The 21,936-nt window shown below is 42.4% G+C and overlaps 1 protein-coding gene across 7 annotated transcripts in view; it reads left to right on the top strand.

The window, feature by feature from the left end:
• Positions 1-21,936, top strand: part of DAAM1 (dishevelled associated activator of morphogenesis 1) — a 188,257-nt gene that overhangs the window by 88,288 nt on the left and 78,033 nt on the right. For all 7 annotated transcript variants that reach the window (XM_073638751.1, XM_073638750.1, XM_073638748.1 and 4 more), the window contains one exon: positions 14,679-14,899. In XM_073638751.1, coding sequence (XP_073494852.1) covers positions 14,717-14,899 — 183 coding nt within the window. In that variant the 5' untranslated portion in view covers positions 14,679-14,716. The remainder of the gene's footprint in view (positions 1-14,678; positions 14,900-21,936) is intronic.

Genomic DNA, 21,936 nt, shown 5'->3' with positions numbered 1-21,936 from the left:
TGATCACGTCTTCTTCCTCATCTGTTGTTTTTGTAGGCTGCTCTTCGGAGTCCAGTCTCTATTTTGTATAGAAATGGGACATTTTCGCCCACTGTGATTATCATCCGATGCTTGTTGATACACTTTTCTGTAGTGTATTAGCTTGTGCTCCTGAGCGCCAGTCTAACCTACAAAGCCATTTCTTTAATTAGTTAGCGTGACCTCTCCATTGATCCATCCCATTCTGAAATGGACTTCAGTACTCTGCTCTGGTAATGAATTTATAGAGCTATGAGTTTTAGGGCCATTAGAAAACCTTTTAATGCAAAGCAAGCTATTTCTTCTTTTTTTTTCTAAATGAAGAACTGTAGCCTTTGCTTTTTTCCCTGTAGTCTATCACTATTTGGATGACTGCTTCTCTTTTTAATACCTCGCCATCCCTGAAGATATTTGATGCCAAAAGGATGGCCTTTTTGCAATCATACTTGTGGTTTTTGAGCCAAAGGTCAGAGTAGATGCTTTTCCATCCTGTATGAATCCACGCTTGGCTTTGGATCAAAAAATTGTAAGCCCTTCAGGGGTCTGATTGCTGAGACCTCCACCAATCGACCAACATTGGTGATTTGTGTGCGTGTTTTCTGGCTATTGCTGGAAGTCCCAGTGGTCAGCTTTCCTTCACTCAGAACAGAGCATCAGTTCACCCAATATCACTCAGAACAGAGCATCAGTTCACCCAATACCTAAATACCCGGTCCAATGCAATATGACTTCTTGGTATCGTCACTGCCATTCAGCACTGAGGGCACATGGATGCTTCTCCCACCCACATCTATGACCCTACAGTAGAGCTCCTCTGTATCTCGTATACCTCTGATTTTATATGGCAGCATACAAAGGTTTATATGATATATCTCAATATAATATTGCCATACAGAAACACCATGCAGTGGAAAACCGTGCCTGTGCCACTGTAATATGCAACCACAGGGACTATGTGCCACCATATACGTTTTATCCACTGGAGCAATATTCTGTATTTTTTGTAGCATTTACATTTATTTAATTGAAATTAATGCTGTAATTTTGAAAATCATGTAAAACAATTGAAAAAAAAATAAAGGTTAGCATAGAGTAAATCTCTAGACCTAAGATGGTCATTGAATATGCCTATCCTTTTGTCGGCCAAGTTTGGCAAAAAGTCATAAGGAGGGCAGTCGGGTGGCTCTAGTGTCTATTAAGGTCACTTGTGTAGATTCTTCTGATGACGCCCATAACCAGGAGGATCGGTACCCAGTTCTGAATTCGATAGCAACTCAGAAATACATGAACGAATTGTGCCATTAAACATTCTGCGATTACAGCATTAATGATTTATTGAAAATCATTCGTTATTAAATGATCAGACCCTGTAACTTCTAGATGAACCCAGTACCAGGTCTATTGTCTCCTGGCGCCATCATTAATCCGTATTGACCTGGATGGACATAAACATTTACTGAGCTTCTTTTTTTTTCTCTCCAGGCGTATTAATTTCCAATAGCTTGTTCTAGGGAATTCGCTTTTTCCATGTTGCACGTAATGGACTTTGGCCTCAGCTGTTGGCAGCCAGATGTCCATTTGTAATGAATGATCTGGGGATATCTCTTTGTTCCTCTTTGAACAGATATATTTTTTCCACTTTCGGAGATGGAGATCCTCATTCAGTGAAGTGGTGACATCTGAACTTAAGTGACTCCCGGAAACCAAGATGTAATGACCAGACAATTGGGTCACCAGGGATTACCATTCTATACTATATATAGGAGCTGTTTACCCTCTGGAGACGCAGACTATGGAAGCTCGCAGAAGCAGAAAATTGGTTATTTATGCACTATATGTTCATATAAAATATATTGCTCGTGATCAGGGGCAAGTAGACATTATATAAGGGCTTGTATTGATATTTTATTCTAGACTGTTGGTAGCCTTGTCACTCTCTTATTGGTAGAACTAGACTACAAACTAGGAAGCTGAAAGTTGGTCAATGATAGTGGTTAAAGGGGGTTTTCACATTTTAGAAAATGGCAACTTATTGCTAGGATATACAATCACTTTCTGATTGTTGGGAGTCACAATCTCCACCAATCCTGGAAATGAAGAGACTACAACACTCATCTACATATGTAGCCCCTTTACAGAGTAGCACTCCCCACCATCAGCAAAGTGAGTCCTACTAATCTGAAAGTGATTGTATGTTGTAACTACATATGAGAAAATCTCCTAAAATTAATTTCCGGTAGATTTGCTGGAATCATCTGACAAATGCGATTCAGTCCAAATAAATGTGGTTCACATAGAAAGTGCCCCTATTGCCATAATTTTACTTGGGTGTCTCTAGACCCCACAGCATTATAAATGGAGGGAAGGTAGAGGGGGTTGAAACATAAAATTCATTCTACTCACCTATCCTTGGGAGCTGTAAGACAGCTGGGGGCCTAGTCCTTCTCGCCGGTCTTCGGTTCTCCATCAGGTAGGTGTTAGGCCACTTGAAGGAAAACCTTCCCACGTTGAGCTTTTGTGGAAGCGTCATATTCCTGGATCTTCTCATTCAACTCGGGGCTCCACTGGAGGAACATCCCTTTGATTGCCAGGTTGGCTGCAGTCCACCCTCAATTCATTAATCAGACCTAGCGTTGTGCCTCAGTTAGCACAACCGAACCAGGTAAGCATGTGCATTTTTCCTTACCTGTTTTAAATAGAACAAGTAAAGAAAAATGCACATACTACTCATTCACTACGCTTACATAGCGCCACCTTTTCCTCCTCTTGCAAGGAATCCATTTACCAGACATCGGTGGTCATATGAAACAAATTAAGCATTGATTAATGTAATATATTGGGAAGAGGTTTGCTAGGATTTTTGCTGTAATATAATTATATAGATGGAGATTTTGGTGTATTGGAGGGAATGGTGATGACTTTTGACCGTATACGAACAGCACTGCAAAGTTTTGTGTTTATGCAAAAGTTTTCTTGGCTCTTGTTTGCTAGCGTCGCCATACTTTGTAACTTTTCCTTCATAATTAATAGGTGGATGAAATGCCATTTATTGTCTACCATTGCAATGTTTGCCAACTTCCTCTCTTAAATTGATGGAAGTTGTCGATCTATAATGCATGTGCATTAATCCATTATTTAAGGCGCACTCTTCACAAAGGCACATGCGGCTTATAGTCCTGAACACTGAGCAGTTAAGTGAAGTTGTAGAGTCAGCACTTAATGAGTATAGAGAATAATAGATGAGGAGGACGTTATGCAAACAATACTGCTAAATTGTAGGTTTTCTGCAGTTTTCACTTTACTTCTGTGGGATATTTGGGTTTTCCTAATGCTATCACTTTCAGGTCTTTCCTCAAGTGGGTATAATAGGAGGCAGTGATGTTACTGTTAAATAATATATGGCCGTTCATGTATTGTTAATGCTATGTTCCATTCGGATTGGGGTAAATTGCCGGTCTGCATTTGTTGTTGGCTATCTACACGCCACACTTTTTTGTTTGCTACCTCTAGCTACATTAGAAGGGATCCTTTTATGCCAGTTTCATATGACCACATCTTAGGCTCATCAATAGGTCCTCAAAACTACTGAGCTTTTGAGTCACTGTTCATTATTACAGGGTCCTAGGTTTGCTCCAAATGCAAACCCTAAAATGCCTTCAACTGGATGCGTAAATGACGCCAAGGTCAAGTCTTTTTTCCCCTTTTCTGGTGGCCAAGAAGAGTCAATAGAGAAAAGACTTTCTGTAAACATTTGAGGGCATTTTTGGTCCCAGTGATGTCTATATTCCAGATTTGGCATTTTTAGAATGTTTTCCACCTGTATACCTCCTTGGATTAGTTTTTTTTGTGTATATGCACTGCTCAAAAAAATAAAGGGAACACTTAAACAACAGAATATAACTCCAAGTAAATCAAACTTCTGTGAAATCAAACTGTCCACTTAGGAAGCAACACTGATTGACAATCAATTTCACATGCTGTTGTGCCAATGGAATAGACAATAGATGGAAATTATTGGCAATTATCAAGACACCCTCAATAAAGCAGTGGTTCTGCAGGTGGGGACCACAGACCACATCTCAGTACCAATGCCTTCTGGCTGATGTTTTGGTCACTTTTGAATGTTGGTTGTGCTTTCACACTCGTGGTAACATGAGACGGACTCTGCAACCCACAGAAGTTGCTCAGGTAGTGCAACTCATCCAGGATGGCACATCAATGCAAGCTGTGGCAAGAAGGTTTGCTGTGTTTGTCAGCGTAGTGTCCAGAGGCGCTACCAGGAGACAGGCCAGTACACCGGGAGACGTGGAGGGGGCCGTAGGAGGGCAACAACCCAGCAGCAGGACCGCAACCTCCGCCTTTGTGCAAGGAGGAACAGAAGGAGCATGGCCAGAGCCCTGCAAAATGACCTCCAGCAGGCCACAAATGTGTATGTGTCTGCACAAACGGTTAGAAGCCGTCTCCATGAGGGTGGTATGAGGGCCCGACATCCACAGATGGGGGTTGTACTCACAGCCCAACACCGTGCAGGATGCTTGGCATTTGCCACAGAACACCAGGATTGCCAATGTTGCCACTGGCGCCCTGTGCTCTTCACAGATGAAAGCAGGTTCACACTGAGCACATGTGACAGATGTGACAGAGTCTGGAGATGCCGTGGAGAGCGATCTGCTGCCTGCAACATCCTTCAGCATGACCGGTTTGGCAGTGGGTCAGTAATGGTGTGGGGTGGCATTTCTTTGGAGGGCTGCACAGCCCTCTATGTGCTCGCCAGAGGTAGCCTGACTGCCATTAGGTACCGAGATGAGATCCTCAGACCCCTTGTGAGACCATATGCTGGTGCGGTTGGCCCTGGGTTCCTCCTAATGCAGGACAATGCCAGACCTCATGTGGCTGGAGTGTGTCAGCAGTTCCTGCAAGATGAAGGCATTGAAGCTTTGGACTGGCCCGCCCGTTCCCCAGACCTGAATCCGATTGAGCACATCTGGGACATCATGTCTCGCTCCATCCACCAACGTCATGTTGCACCAGACTGTCCAGGAGTTGGCGGATGCTTTAGTCCAGGTCTGGGACTAGATCCCACAGGAGACCATCCACAACCTCATCAGGAGCATGCCAAGGCATTGTAGGGAGGTCATACAGGCACGTGGAGGCCACACACAATACTGAGCCTCATTTTGACTTGTTTTAAGGACATTACATCAAAGTTGGATCAGCCTGTAGTGTGTTTTTCCACTTTAATTTTGGGGGTGACTCCAAATCCAGGCCTCCATTGGTTAATAAATTTGATTTCCATTGATGATTGTTGTGTGATTTTGTTGTCAGCACATTCAAAAAAGTATTCAATGAGAGTATTTCATTCATTCAGATCTAGGAAGTGTTATTTGAGTGTTCCCTTTATTTTTTTGAGCAGTGTGTGTGTATATATATATATATATATATATATATATATATATATATATATATATATATATATATATATTTATTTTTTTTTTATGTATTGTCTTATCTGTTTACATATTTAATGCAGGCTATAAAGGGACTGTTTTATCAGAAAATGATTTGCTATTTATATTGTTTTTATGTTAAATGGTTTGAACAACCCTTAATTAATGGGCCTATGGACGTTAAGAAATGATACTCTTTTTCTGGACTGGCGCTGCTCCTTCTTACTAAGTTCTGCGCTCCCCGGCATCAATATCCAGCCGCCAATAGGCTTCAGGGTCCACATTTCATCCAAGCAGAGGAAATATTGACCGCTGCAGCCGATTAGCTGCCTCTGATCGGCTGCAGTGCTCTTGTGATGTTGGCGATGGAAGTCTGATGTTGATACCAGGGGACCGGCGGAGGAGTGGCGCCAGTCTAGAACCTATCTTGTTTTTTTTTTTTTGTTTTTTTTTTACCTCCTGGCCCTATAATAAGTTCATGCCCAGTATTGGACAAACCATTTAAACATATTTTTTAAGAACCTGTTTGATTTTTTCTCTCTAATTTTTCATGTTATTATCTGTGTTTGAGAAAATCAAATGTTTTCCCTCCGGACACCGGGCCTAATATTAGGCCGATGCTTCTTGTTCACTGTCTTGTAGAGATCACGTCTCATCAGTCATCTCATTATCCTCACAGGCAGGATTACAATGACATAACACACCAATGTATAGATAATGCATGATCCATCATTCACAAAAGGTCATGGTCACAGCTCACCTCCTCCCCCTCCCTGCTCAGTCTTGTCTGCACAAATCTGCCCACAATACTTGACCCATAAGTCATTGAACATCTCCTGTCTATTGCTTCCTATGGTCCATTTGGCTGCTGTAAATCTCAGACTACTATTAATTGCAGCTCAGTCACGATGGTGGCCCTAATAATCATATACAGAACATGGAATTTAAAAATAAATAAAAAAAACCTTGAGAAAAAGGAATATGGATCACTGTTTAGTTTTCATTAGTAACCCAAGAATTTATGTATTCCCATTTGCTTAATTGTATGTCAGACGTTTAGAACTTTCTTGGTAGCTAGTTCGGAGTAGTCAACGATCTGCTGAACCTTCGCCCGATGGATGGCCACAGCTGGTTCTTCTGAAAGTCACACTTGCAAAGATTTCAGATTTTTCCTTTCCTGACATATGAGTAAATTACGCTGTCAGTTCATGTTTCTCGCTTTTGCCTTTTGCATAATTGGGCAGAAAAATTATGTGATGAAACCCATGGATCATAACCTAATTGAACATGTTCGGTGGCTGGTCAAATCAGCCTGTGCCACCACTGATGGGCAAAGTAATTAGTGCCGTGGAGATGACGACAAGGTTGTTAATGGCGTTGGGGAGAGGATATCGTCTGAAGAATATTCTAAGGAGCGCATAGATGGAAATGACGGCCTGACTCTCAGAGATTAGGGTGTTATAACCGATTCTTGGTGCTCTCTAGTGAAATTAGACGGATGTCACAGCTCGGTGCTCTGGCCAATGTAACTTGTAAGATTGTTTGATCTTAGGACGTAATCCTGTATTATATTAAAACCATAACAGATAAGTCTATCTTGCATCAGGGTTTCTCCCTCTTCTCCGCTGCTCTCTGATGTTCAGCCAGAAGTGATGTTTGATGTCAAACTAATGCAGCTCGTAGATTAGTGGGAGCTTTATTGTGTTGCAACCACACCAGGGACGGACAGGCTTAAGGTCTCCAGCTGTTGTGGAGCGACTGTTCGGGACGTACAGGCTTCAGGTCTCCAGCTGTTGTGGAGCGACTGTTCGGGACGGACAGGCTTCAGGTCTCCAGCTGTTGTGGAGCGACTGTTCAGGACGGGCAGGCTTCAGGTCTCCAGCTGTTGTGAAGCGACTGTTCGGGGTGGACAAGCTTCAGGTCTCCAGCTGTTGTGGAGCGACTGTTCAGGACAGACAGGCTTCAGGTCTCCAGCTGTTGTGGAGCGACTGTTCAGGACGGACAGGCTTCAGGTCTCCAGCTGTTGTGGAGCAACTGTTCAGGACGGACAGGCTTCATGTCTCCAGCTGTTGTGGAGCAACTGTTCAGGATGGACAGACTTTAGGTGTCCAGCTGTTGTGGAGCGACTGTTCAGGACGGACAGGCTTCAGGTCTCCAGCTGTTGTGGAGTGACTGTTCAGGATGGACAGACTTTAGGTGTCCAGCTGTTGTGGAGCGACTGTTCAGGATGGACAGGCTTCAGGTGTCTAGCTGTTGGGGAGCGACTCTGTTCTGACGGACCGAGCACCATGAGACATGTGACTTCAATAGCGGGGAATGCTCAAGGTCCCAAATGTTTTAGTTGCACAATTTGATATGCAAATGCTCTAGGATAATATTGTAGGTGGAAATCTGTTTAATATGATAGGAATTTGCATTTTAAGAGCTTTTCCAGAAGATGTAAAATAATTATCTCCTCTTTGGAAGTCACAATTCCCTGTGTCCTTTTAGGTTAAAAAAGACATTGGAGTCAATTTATTAACTTGGTGTATATTCAGAAACCCTAAAGAAAATCCTAGCTCAAAATTTGGCAGAATTAAGACCCCCATACACATTGGACAAAAGTTGATTGAACCGTCCAATTTCAGTGTTATTGGTAATGTGTATGGGGTCCTCTCGGATCTACCCCTACAGATGATGTTGAGGGGTTTGGGGGGGACTTGCAGGCAGCCTTATCGAGGGGTTGTCTAGCCCAGTGCAAATTTCTCTGTGAGTGCTGGAGCTTGCTGAATTCTTTCATTGTTTGGCATGCGCTGACTAGCCTCTCATCCACTTCTGTCGAGTAAAGCGGTGGAGAAGTTAGGCGGCACGTGACTGCAGATACGACATGGCATACTTGTCATCACGTGACGTCTGCTCAAACTGGCAAAAATATGCACTGGGCTGAACATTTCCTTTAAAGTCCCCATGCAATGTAGACCAAACTTCATTGATCATCTAATATATTTTTAGATCTCCAGACTGTCCATCCCCCAACATATGAGGCCATGGCAGAAAAAGATTTGGTCATTGGAATTCAAGCGGCCGATCCATTTGTTTTTCAGGAAATAAGCTGCTGCCAGAGGAGAATGGCAGCGGCTCTCTCACAAAGAATACCGGATCAATCAGCCGAGTGTTCCCTTTTATGAGGCAGTTGGGAGTAATAGCTGTCAGCAGAACGATCGTTCAGTCTATGGCTCCTCTTAGCTTCTCCCCGCTGCCCCTCACTTCTTGATTAACAGCCGAAACAGACATCACCTCTGCTCTTAACTGTCAATCAAGAAATTGAGACTGGGAGAAGCAAAGACTGCAAGTGCACGGATTCGCCCACAGGTGCACTTGCAAATCTAATTTATATCAATAAAAGTTGAATTTTAACACCCTGGATGGTTCCATTAAAGGTATCTTTTCATAATCTTTCACACTGCCCTATCCCGCACCACATCTGCTTGCACAGGGGTAGTGTTAGTGACACGTTCCCTTTAAAATCATTGGATCAATGTCCCCCTCCATGAACGCTAGTACATATCTGACTTTATTTTTTCCAAGAAAGACACTAAAGCCCATATTAAACTGCTTTAGGATTTTTCGCCCATGACCACATAATCTCACTGCTCCATAAAAAATCCCTTCTATGATCCTAACCTCACAGACCTAGTGGGTGCTGCTTTTTTTGTAAAAGGATTAGATATGAAAAGATCAGGCTTGTATTGTGCATTGGTCTGTTTTATTTGTGCATTGATACAATATAGCAGTTCCCTTTAAGGATAGTGTTAATCCTAATCTTCCTGGGTTACAAATATAATGACAGAGTAGCTCTGACAATTCCTTAAAGGGGTTGTCCACTAAAAGACAGTCCTTTTATTTATTAATGACACAGGGTGATGTATACATTTAAAAAAAATCTACACTTTCTCCCGGACCGGTGCCGATCCTCCACTGTGTCCCCCACCGGTCTCCTCATGTGACCACCTCAGCTAATGCATCAATGGAGCATATGACCTACAGATAACACTTCTATATGAAATCCATGGTACAGGAAAGACCCCCTTGCAGCAGAATAAGAGCCCGATTTCGGCATCATACAGACGTCATCCTGCCATTTGCATGAGGCCAAATTTGTACCTATTGTGCCTGATCTCCATCAACTAATTCCATGTATTTTATGTCTCGACACAACTGATTTTTCATTTTAGTTCAAAGGTGACTTTATATATACTTGTATCCGATGTGACATTTGCTGATTGCAGAAAGTAACATTTATTGCTTCTGGCTGTTTGTGGTTTGGAGAGAAGGAAGTCCATGTCTCCTAAAATCTTATCACATAAAAGCATTGTGGAACAGACAAAGAACCCATATTTCTAAGATTTTCCATCTATGCTTGTGACTTTTACCTGGTTTGGTCGTTGTTTTATTTTTATTTTTTTTCTGTTGCATTTTTTATTAATGTGTATTATCTATATCAGGTTATCATTCTAAGTGAGCAATAGAACAAATATCCATGAAAATCTCTCGAAAGCAAATTGAAGAGTATTAAAGGAAGGAATTTTCCCCCTCTTCAATCTTATTTTAGCCCAATGTTATCTCTATAGCGAATGATCAGACGAGAAGCCCCCCGCAGAGATCTATTAACAGAGCTAAATTGCATGGTGGTTTTAGATCAGACTCTGGACTCCAAGGTGACTTCCTCTATTACCTGTTATTTCATATCGATTATGGTGTAATATGCACTAAAATACCATTGCACTGTATACTGTACTCTTTAGGGCATTTATCCATATTGTTATCTGACATTCACTCTTAGATCAGGGGTTAAAGAGTCTGCGGAATAAAATATAGTATACATGGCTGCCGTGATAGTATCACAGGGCTTTTAAAGGGAGTCTATCAGCACTAAAGAGTGTCCAAACCGAGAACAAACGCTTGGTGCACCCTTGGTGTAGCCAAACAGTTCAATGCACCCTCCCACCAATGTGTTTTGCATCATCTCTGCCCTTGTCTTCATTGATTGACAGTTCAGGCCTTACAGGAACCAGAGGAGAGCAGAGGTAGATGGGAAAACAAGTAGGTGCGAAGGTGCACTGAACGGTTTGGTCACTCCAATGGTGCACCGAGCACCTGTGCTTGGTTTGAACAATCATTTTGTGCTGACAGTCCATGTAAAGTATCACACCTATTAAGGCTGGCTCCAGGTGTGAATATGTATATCGAGAGAGAGAGTGAGAAAGTGTATTCCACCCTTGGCTTGACAAGTGTAGGCACAAGCTCAGTAGGTATTGCAATCTGCCTATTCCTGCTTGATGCAGACACCACCCCTGACTTAGGACAACAACATTGCACATCCAATTGATAGCAGTTAATTTGAATGAGACCGCCCACTGGACTCCTAAACCTAGAAAGAGCAGTGATATTAATGGATAAAGAACAGGTTATGCTGAATAGAGATGAGTAAATCGATTCGCTTGACCCTTGTCAAGTGGCAAAGTCATCCTGGTGAACCTTCTCTTACCTGCTTCAATCTCCGGCACCCAATTCTGATTAGTAGACGCGGTGCGATGTCATTAATGTGGTGTGAGGCACACATGATGTCATGCTGGGCCCACTAATCCGTAGAGGATCCGGGGATGCCGGCAGGTAGGTGGTGGGCCGTAGGTCTCCTGTCTGGCAGCTAGTGGCCACTGGAATCTGTGAATCGGTTCATTCATCTCCAATTCTGAATCTTTTCCTGCTAAACTATATATGCATCTGCTCTAGAACATGCCACCTCCAGATAGGACTGACCGTTCAATGCGACAGGCTTCCTTTAGGTGTGCAGTGTGGACTTCTTACAAGCACAGCCCCGCTGAGTAAGCATCAAAAAACATTAAGGAAACCCTTTTATGAGGTATAGGACATTTCTATAACCGGGGCATTTGGTCCAGCACCTAGCATTGCTACCCATTTGGTGATATGGGGAACCTTGCTATACCTGCCCAAATAAAGCATTGACTTTCACTTTATCCAAGAATGGGTCATCAGTATGATTTGGCTGAACAACCCCTGCAAGGAAATAAGAGAAGAAAAAAAAAATTTCCTAAAACTTTAGGTTTGTCTCCCTCATATCCCTCGAAACAGGAGCAATATATATATATTTTTTTTACATGTTGAATTTTATACGCACATCTGCGTCAGAGCCTACGATGACATGTTGGTCAGACTTGATGGAAATTTAGCGCTGCGTGCTACAATATTTGTCCCATCAAAACAAGGGAACCCGATGGATCCCATTGTAATCAGTTGGATTAATTGGGCACCAGTGTTATTTTTTGTGTGGGAGCAGACATTTAAAGGGGGTTTCCCACAAACAAAGTTCATTTTATTCAAAACATCTTGGAATAATAATAACTCCCACAATTGGATGTGTTTAAATAAATTGTCCCTGTGCTGAGATAATCTTATAAATGTGTCCTTGCTGTGTACTGTGTAATGGCTGTGTCTGACAGTGTACAGAACAAAGTCTGATCATACCACAGCTTCTTGGCAGGGGAGGAAATAAAAAAAAGCATATAGACATTACGACATGAGATCCAAATAATTTTTTCTTTGAGGTAAAACAGTTTTTAAAAACAGGCAGGGAAATGCTTTAGCTTAGAAAAAGAATCAGCTGTGATCCCCTGCTGTAATGTCTGTATACTCTTTTGCTTCCTCCCCTGCCCAGGAGCTGTGGTATGATCAGACCATGTTCCTGCACGCTCAGACACAGCCATTACACAGTACACAGCAGGGGCACATTTATAGGATTATCTCAGCACAGGAACGCTTTATTTAATCACATCCAATTGTGGAATTTATTATCTTTCCAAGATCTATTGATTAAAATCAATTTTAAAATTAACTTGGTTCATGGGAAAACTCTTTTAAGGCTTGGTTCACACTGGTGTTCGGAGTTTTGTTTTTCTGTTTTGCAATGAGAACCGTAAAATGCAGCTCACAGACTTATCCCTTTTACTATCATCATTTTGACAGAAAAAGAAATAGAACATCATGGTGATCTTTTTCTTCTGGTGAGAATGCCTTAACGGAGGAGCCATCACCTAGTCTTAGCGGTCCACTGGCCGCACCAGCGACCTAATCATGCGCTCTATAACTTCTCTGAGGTTCCTTCTTTATATCGATGAGGCTAGTATGGTAACTCAAATATGGATTCTGCTGGCATCAATATTGCTTGTATGTGGGCGAATCTGCATGACTTGTCCCGTATATTGGAAGAATCTGACGTCCCTTATTAAAGATGTGTGCAAGAGTTAAATAGGCTGCGGTGGTCGGGCTATGTTCGGCTGTCATCTCCATTGTCTGCGTTTGCCAGTAATTCATGTTAGACACATGCCTTCAAGTCAATGTTCAGCGTAACAAGATAAAGATGTCCCCGTTTCATTAATAATGGGTAAAAAAAAATGACATCCGGCATCCATTTCTTAATTAGCATCGCGTAACGCCGGATGATTAAACAAATGGTAAAAGCTGCAGAATTCACCATGAGAATGCATCTGGATTTGGTAATAAAGCGTTGTCGGAAGGATTTCACATTTATTTGCATTCAGGTACCTACTGACCAATCTACAAATTAGCTTTCCATTTTGTTCGTTATGATCCCCCAGGGAGGATTAGCCGGGGCTCATGTTTGTCTTTTATCGCCGGCATTGAGTGGATGGAAATAATTTAGGAGCCCATTAACTATTCATGTGCTCACTTTTATCATACATGTATTCATCTGTGTCTTGACGCTCCATAGAGGAAAATGTATATACCTGAGATTAAATTATTATTTATTTATTTTTTAAACTTCTTTATTTCAACGGCTTTTTTTTGTCTTATCTCTGCATGTAATGCGGCTTAACGGACATTTTCCATATATCTCCTGCCAGTATACAGCTGCCACCTTTATTACAAGGTCACACCTGCCTGTACACCTGTGCCACATCACATCTTCTCACGTACACCTGACATCTCTTTATCTCTCATTTGCCTGAGTCCATCTAGATGCAGGAGGGGCGCACTTACATAAAACACTTTTTTTTAAAAAAAAACTCATGTATATCCCCTGCAGTGTTGATGTAAAATCCGCAATGGTAAATATTGCTGCGGAAAAACTTGCAGATTTTCCGCACATTTCACCTTATGCAAAAACTGAAATCGACATAAAATGACATGCTGATGATTTTAAATCTGCAATGTAGGTCAGTTTTCCGCAACAGACTTTTTCCAAAAAGTGGAAATGCATTTTAATTTTATTTGTACTGTAATATGCATTGAATTTTCTACAAAATCTGCTGCATTTACATAGGAACATGCCTACACAGAACTGATATGCTGCAGATTTTCTGCTCCAAAATCCACCGCAGCATAATCTGCAGCAAATTAGTCCAGATTTTGTTGTGGATTTCATTGCCTCGGATATCTTTTTATTGCGATGAGGGAAAAATTGCTACAAACTGTGGATTTCTTACGCAGTGTGTCAAGATTTAGTTTAATGTTGCAACTGTAATATTCTGTGCATTTTCCACCCTCAAATCCATAACAGCAAATCTGCAGCGAATTCTCCTAGTGGAAACATGACTCAAGGATCTGTTAATCGCAATTGCAGTTTTTGCCATTATTTGACTTCTCTCTATGCAATTAATATATAAATTCTATCGATCCATAATTGGCAATTGCAAGTGTGCAAGGAATTTCATATTTGTATAATTTATTTGATTTTATTTTTTTTTTTAATTGTAGTGGTCATTAATATTTAATTTCCTGTTACTTCTCTGGTAATAATGTATATATCCCTCAGCACTATGTACAGACTTTGTAATCCTGGTATATTCCACTAGATAATTTCCATATTTTAGATCTATATAGTAGTACTGTTTTTGTTTTTTTGCAAGGAAATTAGGGAACCTAAAGGAAAAACCGGGCGAACACAGGCGGGGTAAGGGGATCATGATAGCTCTAACAAAGTTTCCATTGTGCACCTCCTAATCGTCCCTTATTTTTGTGGGATTGTCTTGTTGGGCAGACTGGATGGGTTTATGCAAATGTGCATAAAATTGGGCATTTTGGGAATGTGGATGCAAATGTTAGGAGATATGTTTTAGTTTAATTAAACCTAATGACAATATGGAAAACATTTTCTTAAATATTAATACATTTTTCTTATTTTTTTTCTTCCAGGATTTCTTAGGTAGGATTGACTCTTAAGTCTCCCAGCCATGGCTCCAAGGAAGAGGAGTAACCGTGGAATCTCGTTCATCTTCTGCTGTTTTCGAAGCAATGAACATCCGGAGATCACCTACCGGTTACGGAATGACAGCAATTTTGCGCTGCAGTCAATGGAGCCAGCGTTGCCCATCCCCGCAGCGGAGGAGCTCGATGTCATGTTTGCAGAATTGGTGGTAAGTGTCGCTGTAATAAACTAAAGATAATGTGTGCTAAATGTGAAGGTTCTGATGGAGAAATGTGTCCTCATGGAATTTATCAGAAACTATTTCATTCTTCTAATTGGCTTGTTATAAAGGGGGTTTCCACTAAATACATTTTTTTTACTTATACTGTGAATAAATGTATGATCGCAGGGACCTCCACCGATCTCAAGAACTAGCGTCCCATAGTCCACTTTTTGTACAGAGCAGTGGAGTGCATGTTTGACCGCGCCATTCACGTCTATAGATGTGATAGAGTAGCCATCTCTGTCAATCCTATATAAGCAGATGGAGCGGTTCTCATGCATGCTCAAAACTGCTCCATTCACACAGGGAAATTTAATAACCCCCGTTTTGAGATTGACAGAAACCCTAAGGGCTGTTTCAGATGTCCGATGTCTGATCGCAATGCACGGGCTGGCTGCACATCTCCTGACCCGAGCGTGACTGCTTCATAGAAATATATGAAGCTATCATGCTGGAGTCTGGAGTTGTGCGGCCAGCCCGTGCATTGCGATCGGACCCGTTATCACAGACCTCTGAAACAGCCCTAATAGTCAGGATCCCAGTAATCGTACTCTGAAAACCTCTCGAAAGGGCTCTTTCCTTGAATTTATTGGTTGCATATCGTTGGCCAATACCTGAACTGCGTGGGTCAATGGCCACCTATGCCGCCTTCTGTAAAAGACTGTGCAAAATTTTGTAACACCACTGCGACTTCATATCAGGTTGACAGGCACCATAGCAGTTGGATACCTGTTGATTAGGGACCCCCCCTCAAATAGGAAGGTTGTCATTGGTGGAGATAGGTATCCATCAGCCATCTCTCCCGACTCTCCATACAAGCTAGGGAAAAAAAAATGGAAGGGACAAAAAGCGCAATAGGGTCTTATCGGGGTAGACTTTATAGAAAAGAATGTGCACTAGCGTGCTCACCTGATCGAGTTGTGTGCATACAACCACTGAAAGAGATTTAGGCTGCTGCAGACAAAAGTGGTCTGAAATCAAAAGGTACTGCAAACAAATGGTTTAATCTGCGCTCTCCATACAAGCTAGGAAAAAAACCTGGAAGAGACAAAAAGCGCAATAGGGTCTTATCTGGTCTTAAAAGGTCTACTTTTAGAAAAAAACGTGCACTAGGGTGCTCACTAGTGATGAGCGAGCATGTATTGTTAACCCTTTCGACGTGCTCAGCATCTATGTTGGTGTCGCTGCGGCGTGTGTCACGGCTGTTAGACAGCTGTGACACATGCAGGGATTGCATAACAAATAGGCAATCCCTAAGAGTTAACAATACATGCTTTCTCATCACTAATGCTCACCTGATCAAGTTGTGTGCACACACCCACTGAAAGAGATTTAGGATGTTGCAGACCCACGAGGAAGAAATAAAAAGGCACTGGAAACAAATGGGTTAAACGGAGCAGTCGTCAAAGGATGATGGAAGGCAGGAACAATTTTTGCAGTTTATTAGTCAGCACATTTGGAAGTTTCAAACTTCTTCATCAGGACAAGATTACCGTGGCTTTGTCCTGATGAAGGAGTTTGAAACTTCAAAATGTGTTGAACAAAAAAAATGCAGAAATTAATTCCTTTCTTTCCATCATCCTTTTTACGACCGTGCAGTTTAACCCATTTGTTTCCAGTGCTTATTGACTCCTCATACAAAGGAACGTTTGGCAGAGCGCTCCTGTGTTCTCTATGACAGAGCTGCTGCCGGACTTCTCTGTCCCGTTCAGAGTCCCCCAGCAGTGGCTTGTCTCTCCACCAAATAAAAGAATTGGTTGTTGAAACCCAAGCAGAACCCTTCTCTCCCCTGACAATATTTGTCGGGGAAGATGCAGGCGGCCTCCATACACATTAGTCTGCTGGGCGATCCCTCTAAAATTGGCAGGTTCGGACCACATTTATCTAATGTGTATTATAGGACTTATAGAGCCGGTATTATTACACCATTATGCGATAAATATAAGCTTTGCTAGTTTTTAGAGAAGGACTTTAGGACGGATTCACACATGTGTTTTGCGGTCTGCGTACGGACATCAATGCACGGAGCACCTGGGGGTCTCCTGAATTGAACTCTGTAGCTTTATATATGTCGCGTTATAGTCCGGACATCACAGTGTGTACTCGACCATCAAAACACTTGGCTGCTTTATTGTTACTCTGCAGTTCAGGCATTTTATCTTGGGACATCGTATTAAGATTCAGAGCTGCGCTCCGCTTCTCATTAAGACGCTGTTGTATTCTGCATCGCGCCCTGATGCACCGAGAAGCCACCGTCAGAACCTTGGCGCAGTGTTATTGATGCTGTCTGTGGTTGGATGCCTGAATAACATGCAATCGGATATTCAGTATACTCTCCTGTATGGAAATCATTTGGTGCAGGAATTGGGGATATAATGTGACCCCTATGGTTATGCATTTATTCTCCATCTGATTGATGCTGGATTTACAACCAGAAACATTTCTTCTAGCAATTTTTTAATGTGCGTTTTTCACTTTTGTATATTTTAGTGCATAAATCTGCATTATGATGCAAACTTACATGGATTCAGAAGCGGACTGAGATTTGTCTGGGCTCCGGGGTTGTAATGACCATGACTGCTCTTACAAACCACTGTAATTAAAGGGGTTATCCACTTTCTCTTTATGCTAACATGTAACATGTGGTGGGGACATAATTTTGAGGCATTTATTAATAAATATTACAGGTTCTCCTCCTCGTTGGTGCACCTTCCTCGCCTTGTATTCTGATGGAGTTGCATGTAATCAGACCTACCAATCGGCCTCCTCAAATTGTAAGGGTATGTGCCCACGGTCAGGAGCCGCTGCGGGTTTGACGCTGTGCGTCTATGCATCTTCGGGGCCGCAGGCGGCTCCTGACCGTGGGCACATACCCTAAAACTGATTTCCCATGTGCAGTGTTTTTCCATTGCTGGATACTATTGGACCAGTCTGGTCACATGTTCCTCCATTAGCAGCCATTTTGAAAACAGAAGAGCTGTGCAATCTGTGAGGAAAGCTGCACTAACAAGAGGAAAGGGTAGAATCTGAAATACTTTATATATTAGTCAGTGGCACAAAATCATGTCCCTTTCATTTTCCTAGAGCAGTTTAAGAAATAAACACCGAGCTCTGGTTGCTATGGATCACAAAGATAGTCTTTGAAGTCTATGGCAACCAATCAGAGCTCAGCTTTCATTTCTGAAACTGCTTTGGTAAGATCAAAGCTGTGCTGTGATTGGTTGCTATGGACCGTTTTGATAAATGAGGCCTAAAATCGATGTCATCCATTCCTTAAATTTTTTACAACTAGACTGGTTTTGTTACCTGCCGTCTTCTCCTTGACATCATATATATTTACAGTAGTGGCTAGTAACATACGCATTTAATCTGACTTAGAATTTTCCAGAAATAGTCACCGGCACACAGCGCCTTATGTGCTAGACTTGGGTATTGATCTTATAATGTGTCCGGCACCATGTGTTCACTGGATGAGTCTGTTATACAAACTGAGTGTCGGGAATCGATGCAGAGTCTGATCACTTACTGTTTACTCTGGCTGCCCACAACTAATGAGCCCGGCCATGCCGTATCCTGCAGGACAACACCTGGCCGGCCGCCATTATCTACCTGGCACAGAGAAATGCCCGCTGAAATAAGGGTTGTGGTAGAAGAATGTAAATGCAGAGCAAACATTGAGGCCTATTCACCTTAAGGCTATGTGCACACAGCGCGTTTTTGATGCGCTTTTGATTGCAGATTTGTCACAAAACCTGAAGGAAATCCTAATGCCAGAAAAATCAATGAGAATCCTGAAGTCTCCTGCACACATTTCCTATTTCTGACTTGCAGATTTGGTGCAGAACAACATCTGCAGCATGTCAATTCTTTCAGTGTTTTTGCCGCGGTTTTTTTTGCACCCCCAAAAAATAGATTAAAAAAAAGCTTGCAAAAATGCTTAAAAAAATATAAGCATTTTTGCCGCTGTGTTTTTCCTGCCAAGAGATGCAGAAATTCCTGCAACCAAATCCTAAACGTTGGCACATACCACAACGCTATGTGCACACGATGCGTTTTTGCTTCGTTTTCGCCGCGGAAGCACTGCGGATACTTGCGGATTTGTTGCGTTTCAATTAATGCCAATGGCCGCAAATTCTCAGCGGAAATGTGGTGCGGGTGGGAGAGGAGGACTACAACTCCTCTCATCCGACCGTCGCTCCCTCTGATAACAGTGAGAGCGGTGCTGCTGAGGGGAGTAGCAGTTCTCCTCAGCAGAGCCGGCCTGCCCGCAGTAAAAATAAAAAAAAAAACTTTATACTCACCTGTCCTGCGCCCCCCGGTGTCGTCCTCGTCCCCAGCGATGTTGTCTCCCCGGCGGTATACTGTGGGGAGCGCGCTCGCTCCCCGCAGTATCCTGTGCATCCAGGACCTGCGGTCACATGAGCGATCAGCTAATCACTCACGTGACTTCACCGTTGGAACATTCAGAAGAACGTTCCCATGGTGGTAAGTTCACCGGGACTTATCAGCTGATCTTCAGCTGATGAGCCCCAGTGACCTCCTGCAGCATGTATACTGACGGGAGTGATTTTATACCCCTGTCAGTATACAGTGCTATCTTCTACTGCAGTGGCATCAGTGATTGCTGATGTCACTGCTGTAGAAGTGACCGGGTACATCGTGGGACAATCGTTGGCGGTAATCGTGGACTGCATCGAGACGGCGGACAGGGGAGGGGTATGGTTGTTTTGGTTTTTTTACTTTTTTTTTTTCAGAAGAGCGATGGCTTCACGGACCCAGTACAATAAAAAAAAAAAATTTAAAAACGTGTTTTTTATTTCATTAAAATACTTTATTCTGGCCGTGTCTTTTATTGAAAAGATGGCGACCATTTTACTATGCTGTTAGTAATGAGGGCATCTTATAGACGCCCTTCATTACTAACCTGGGCTTTACGTCAGCCGCCAGTACAAGGCTGATGTGAACCCCATTACCCCACTCGCCACTGCTACAGGGCAGTGGAAGAGCGGAGGCCAAGAGCCAGATTTGGCGCATCTTATGGATGAGCCATTTCTGGGACTGCTGAGGGGTGATATTAATAGCCGTGGAGGAGACTAGTATCCATGGCCCCTTCCATGGCGCAGCTGTTTAGCCTTTTCTGGTTAGATTTTATAGGGGGACCCCACTTCAATTTTTTTTCTGGGGACCCCTGTAATCTAGCCAGTAAAGGCTAAACAAACAGCCGTGGGCTGATATTAATAGCCAGGGAACATTTTTGGCTAATGACTCCTTCCCCCCCGGCTACTAATATCAGCCCCAGTGGTCGGCTTTCCCTCTGCTGGTTATAAAAATGACCCCGAAGCCCACGCCATTTTTATTTTTTTTTTAATTTTAGGCTCTGTGCCCACGATCCGGACGTAGCAGCGCTTTGGACGCATATTTTTTGCTGCTTCTAAAATGCTGCATTCTATTGAACGCAGGTAAATCCACATGTGTTCACTCAACCAGCTAGTCTCCCCTGCATATTTTGATCTATTGAAGTGTCATTATATGCTGTGGATTCACATGTACCGACAACAAAAGTGCGGCATTAGAACACCGCGTTTTGGACGCAGAAAAAATACACTGCGTCCAAAACGCTGCTGAGTGCTGATCAGAGGGCACATAGCAGCTAACCAAACAGCTGTGAGCTGTTAATTATAGCCAAGGACCATGTTTGCAAATGGCACCTTCCCAGGCTAAAAATAGCAGCTCACAGCTGCCGCATAAATTACATGAATAGAAATGCTAATGAAGATTGGGTGAATGGGATTAGCGGACACCTAGCTTTTTTGTTTGGTCATGACAAGGTGTCAATCAGACCTTTTCATGACCAAACCTAATTAAAGTAAAGCGTTAAATAAACACACACACAGAGCAAACACTTTATCTGAAATACAACAGACACATTCTTTAATCATTTAAATTAATCAATATACTCACCCCAGTTCTGATGGTAATCCAAGGGTTTAAGCAATGTCCCACCAAATAACTTTATTTAGCTCCAAAAATCATTCATTGATGTACGAAAACGCTTCAAAAAACGCATAAAAAAACCGGCATCAAAAACTCGTCAAAACTGCGGTGAATTTCCGCAGTGTTTTTCCTGCCAAGGAGATGCAGAAACGCTCTGGAAATTTCTGCTTCAAATATTTTTTATTTTTTTCCCCTGAAGCGTTCGTGCAGCCTTTTGACCGGACAATGTATAGTTATTTTGAAAAGTTTCCTTCAGGATACGCTTCAAAGAAGTTTCAGGTCTTTTTTTTTTTTTCTTAACCATTGTTTTTGAAAACCTCTTAAAGAAAAATAAATAAACTTCCAAAAGACCCCTAATATGAATTCCAGAAAAATGAACAGTAATAGTTTTAAGGCTACGTGCACCTAGAGTCTTTTCGATGAATTTTCAGAGCAGAAACTCAAGGTTTTTTTTAGTAGTCTTGAGATTTGGAGGGGCTTTTGGAGAGTCCCCGCTCAGTTTCTCCTTAGTTTTTAAGAGGAATTTTTGGAAAAGAAACTGTGAACATAGCCACGTTCAGTAGTTGGTCAGTATTTTACATCACTATTTGTAAACCAAAACCAGGAGTGGGTGAAAAATACAGAAGTGGTGACATGTTTCTATTATATTTTTTCTCCTGATTTTGGCTTACAAATACTGAAGGTGTGAACATGGCCTAAGGAAGATATCTGCAGTGTCAGTCAGTTTACTCAGCCTTATTCTCAGTAATAGAGATGAGGGAATAAATTTGCCTTTGCTTTGGTCCAGCACCTATGTCAGTAGACCATGGCCGATGGGTGAGAGCTCTACGAATCGCCTCCGTACCTGACGTCATCCCTGGCTCCACTTTTTGATTAGTCGGTTTGGTGAGACATTGTGTGCACATCACACTGAAACAATGACGTTGCGCCAGGCCGGCTAACCAAAAAAGAAGACTTGGATGCCGTCTGGTACGGAGATGGTTCGCAGG

Source organism: Phyllobates terribilis, unplaced genomic scaffold (genome assembly GCF_046119375.1).
Source record: "Phyllobates terribilis strain yellow unplaced genomic scaffold, ASM4611937v1 Scaffold_7__3_contigs__length_470593459, whole genome shotgun sequence".
In the NCBI taxonomy this organism is placed as follows: Eukaryota; Metazoa; Chordata; class Amphibia; order Anura; family Dendrobatidae; genus Phyllobates; species Phyllobates terribilis.
This window is presented reverse-complemented; position numbering and strand designations above follow the sequence as displayed.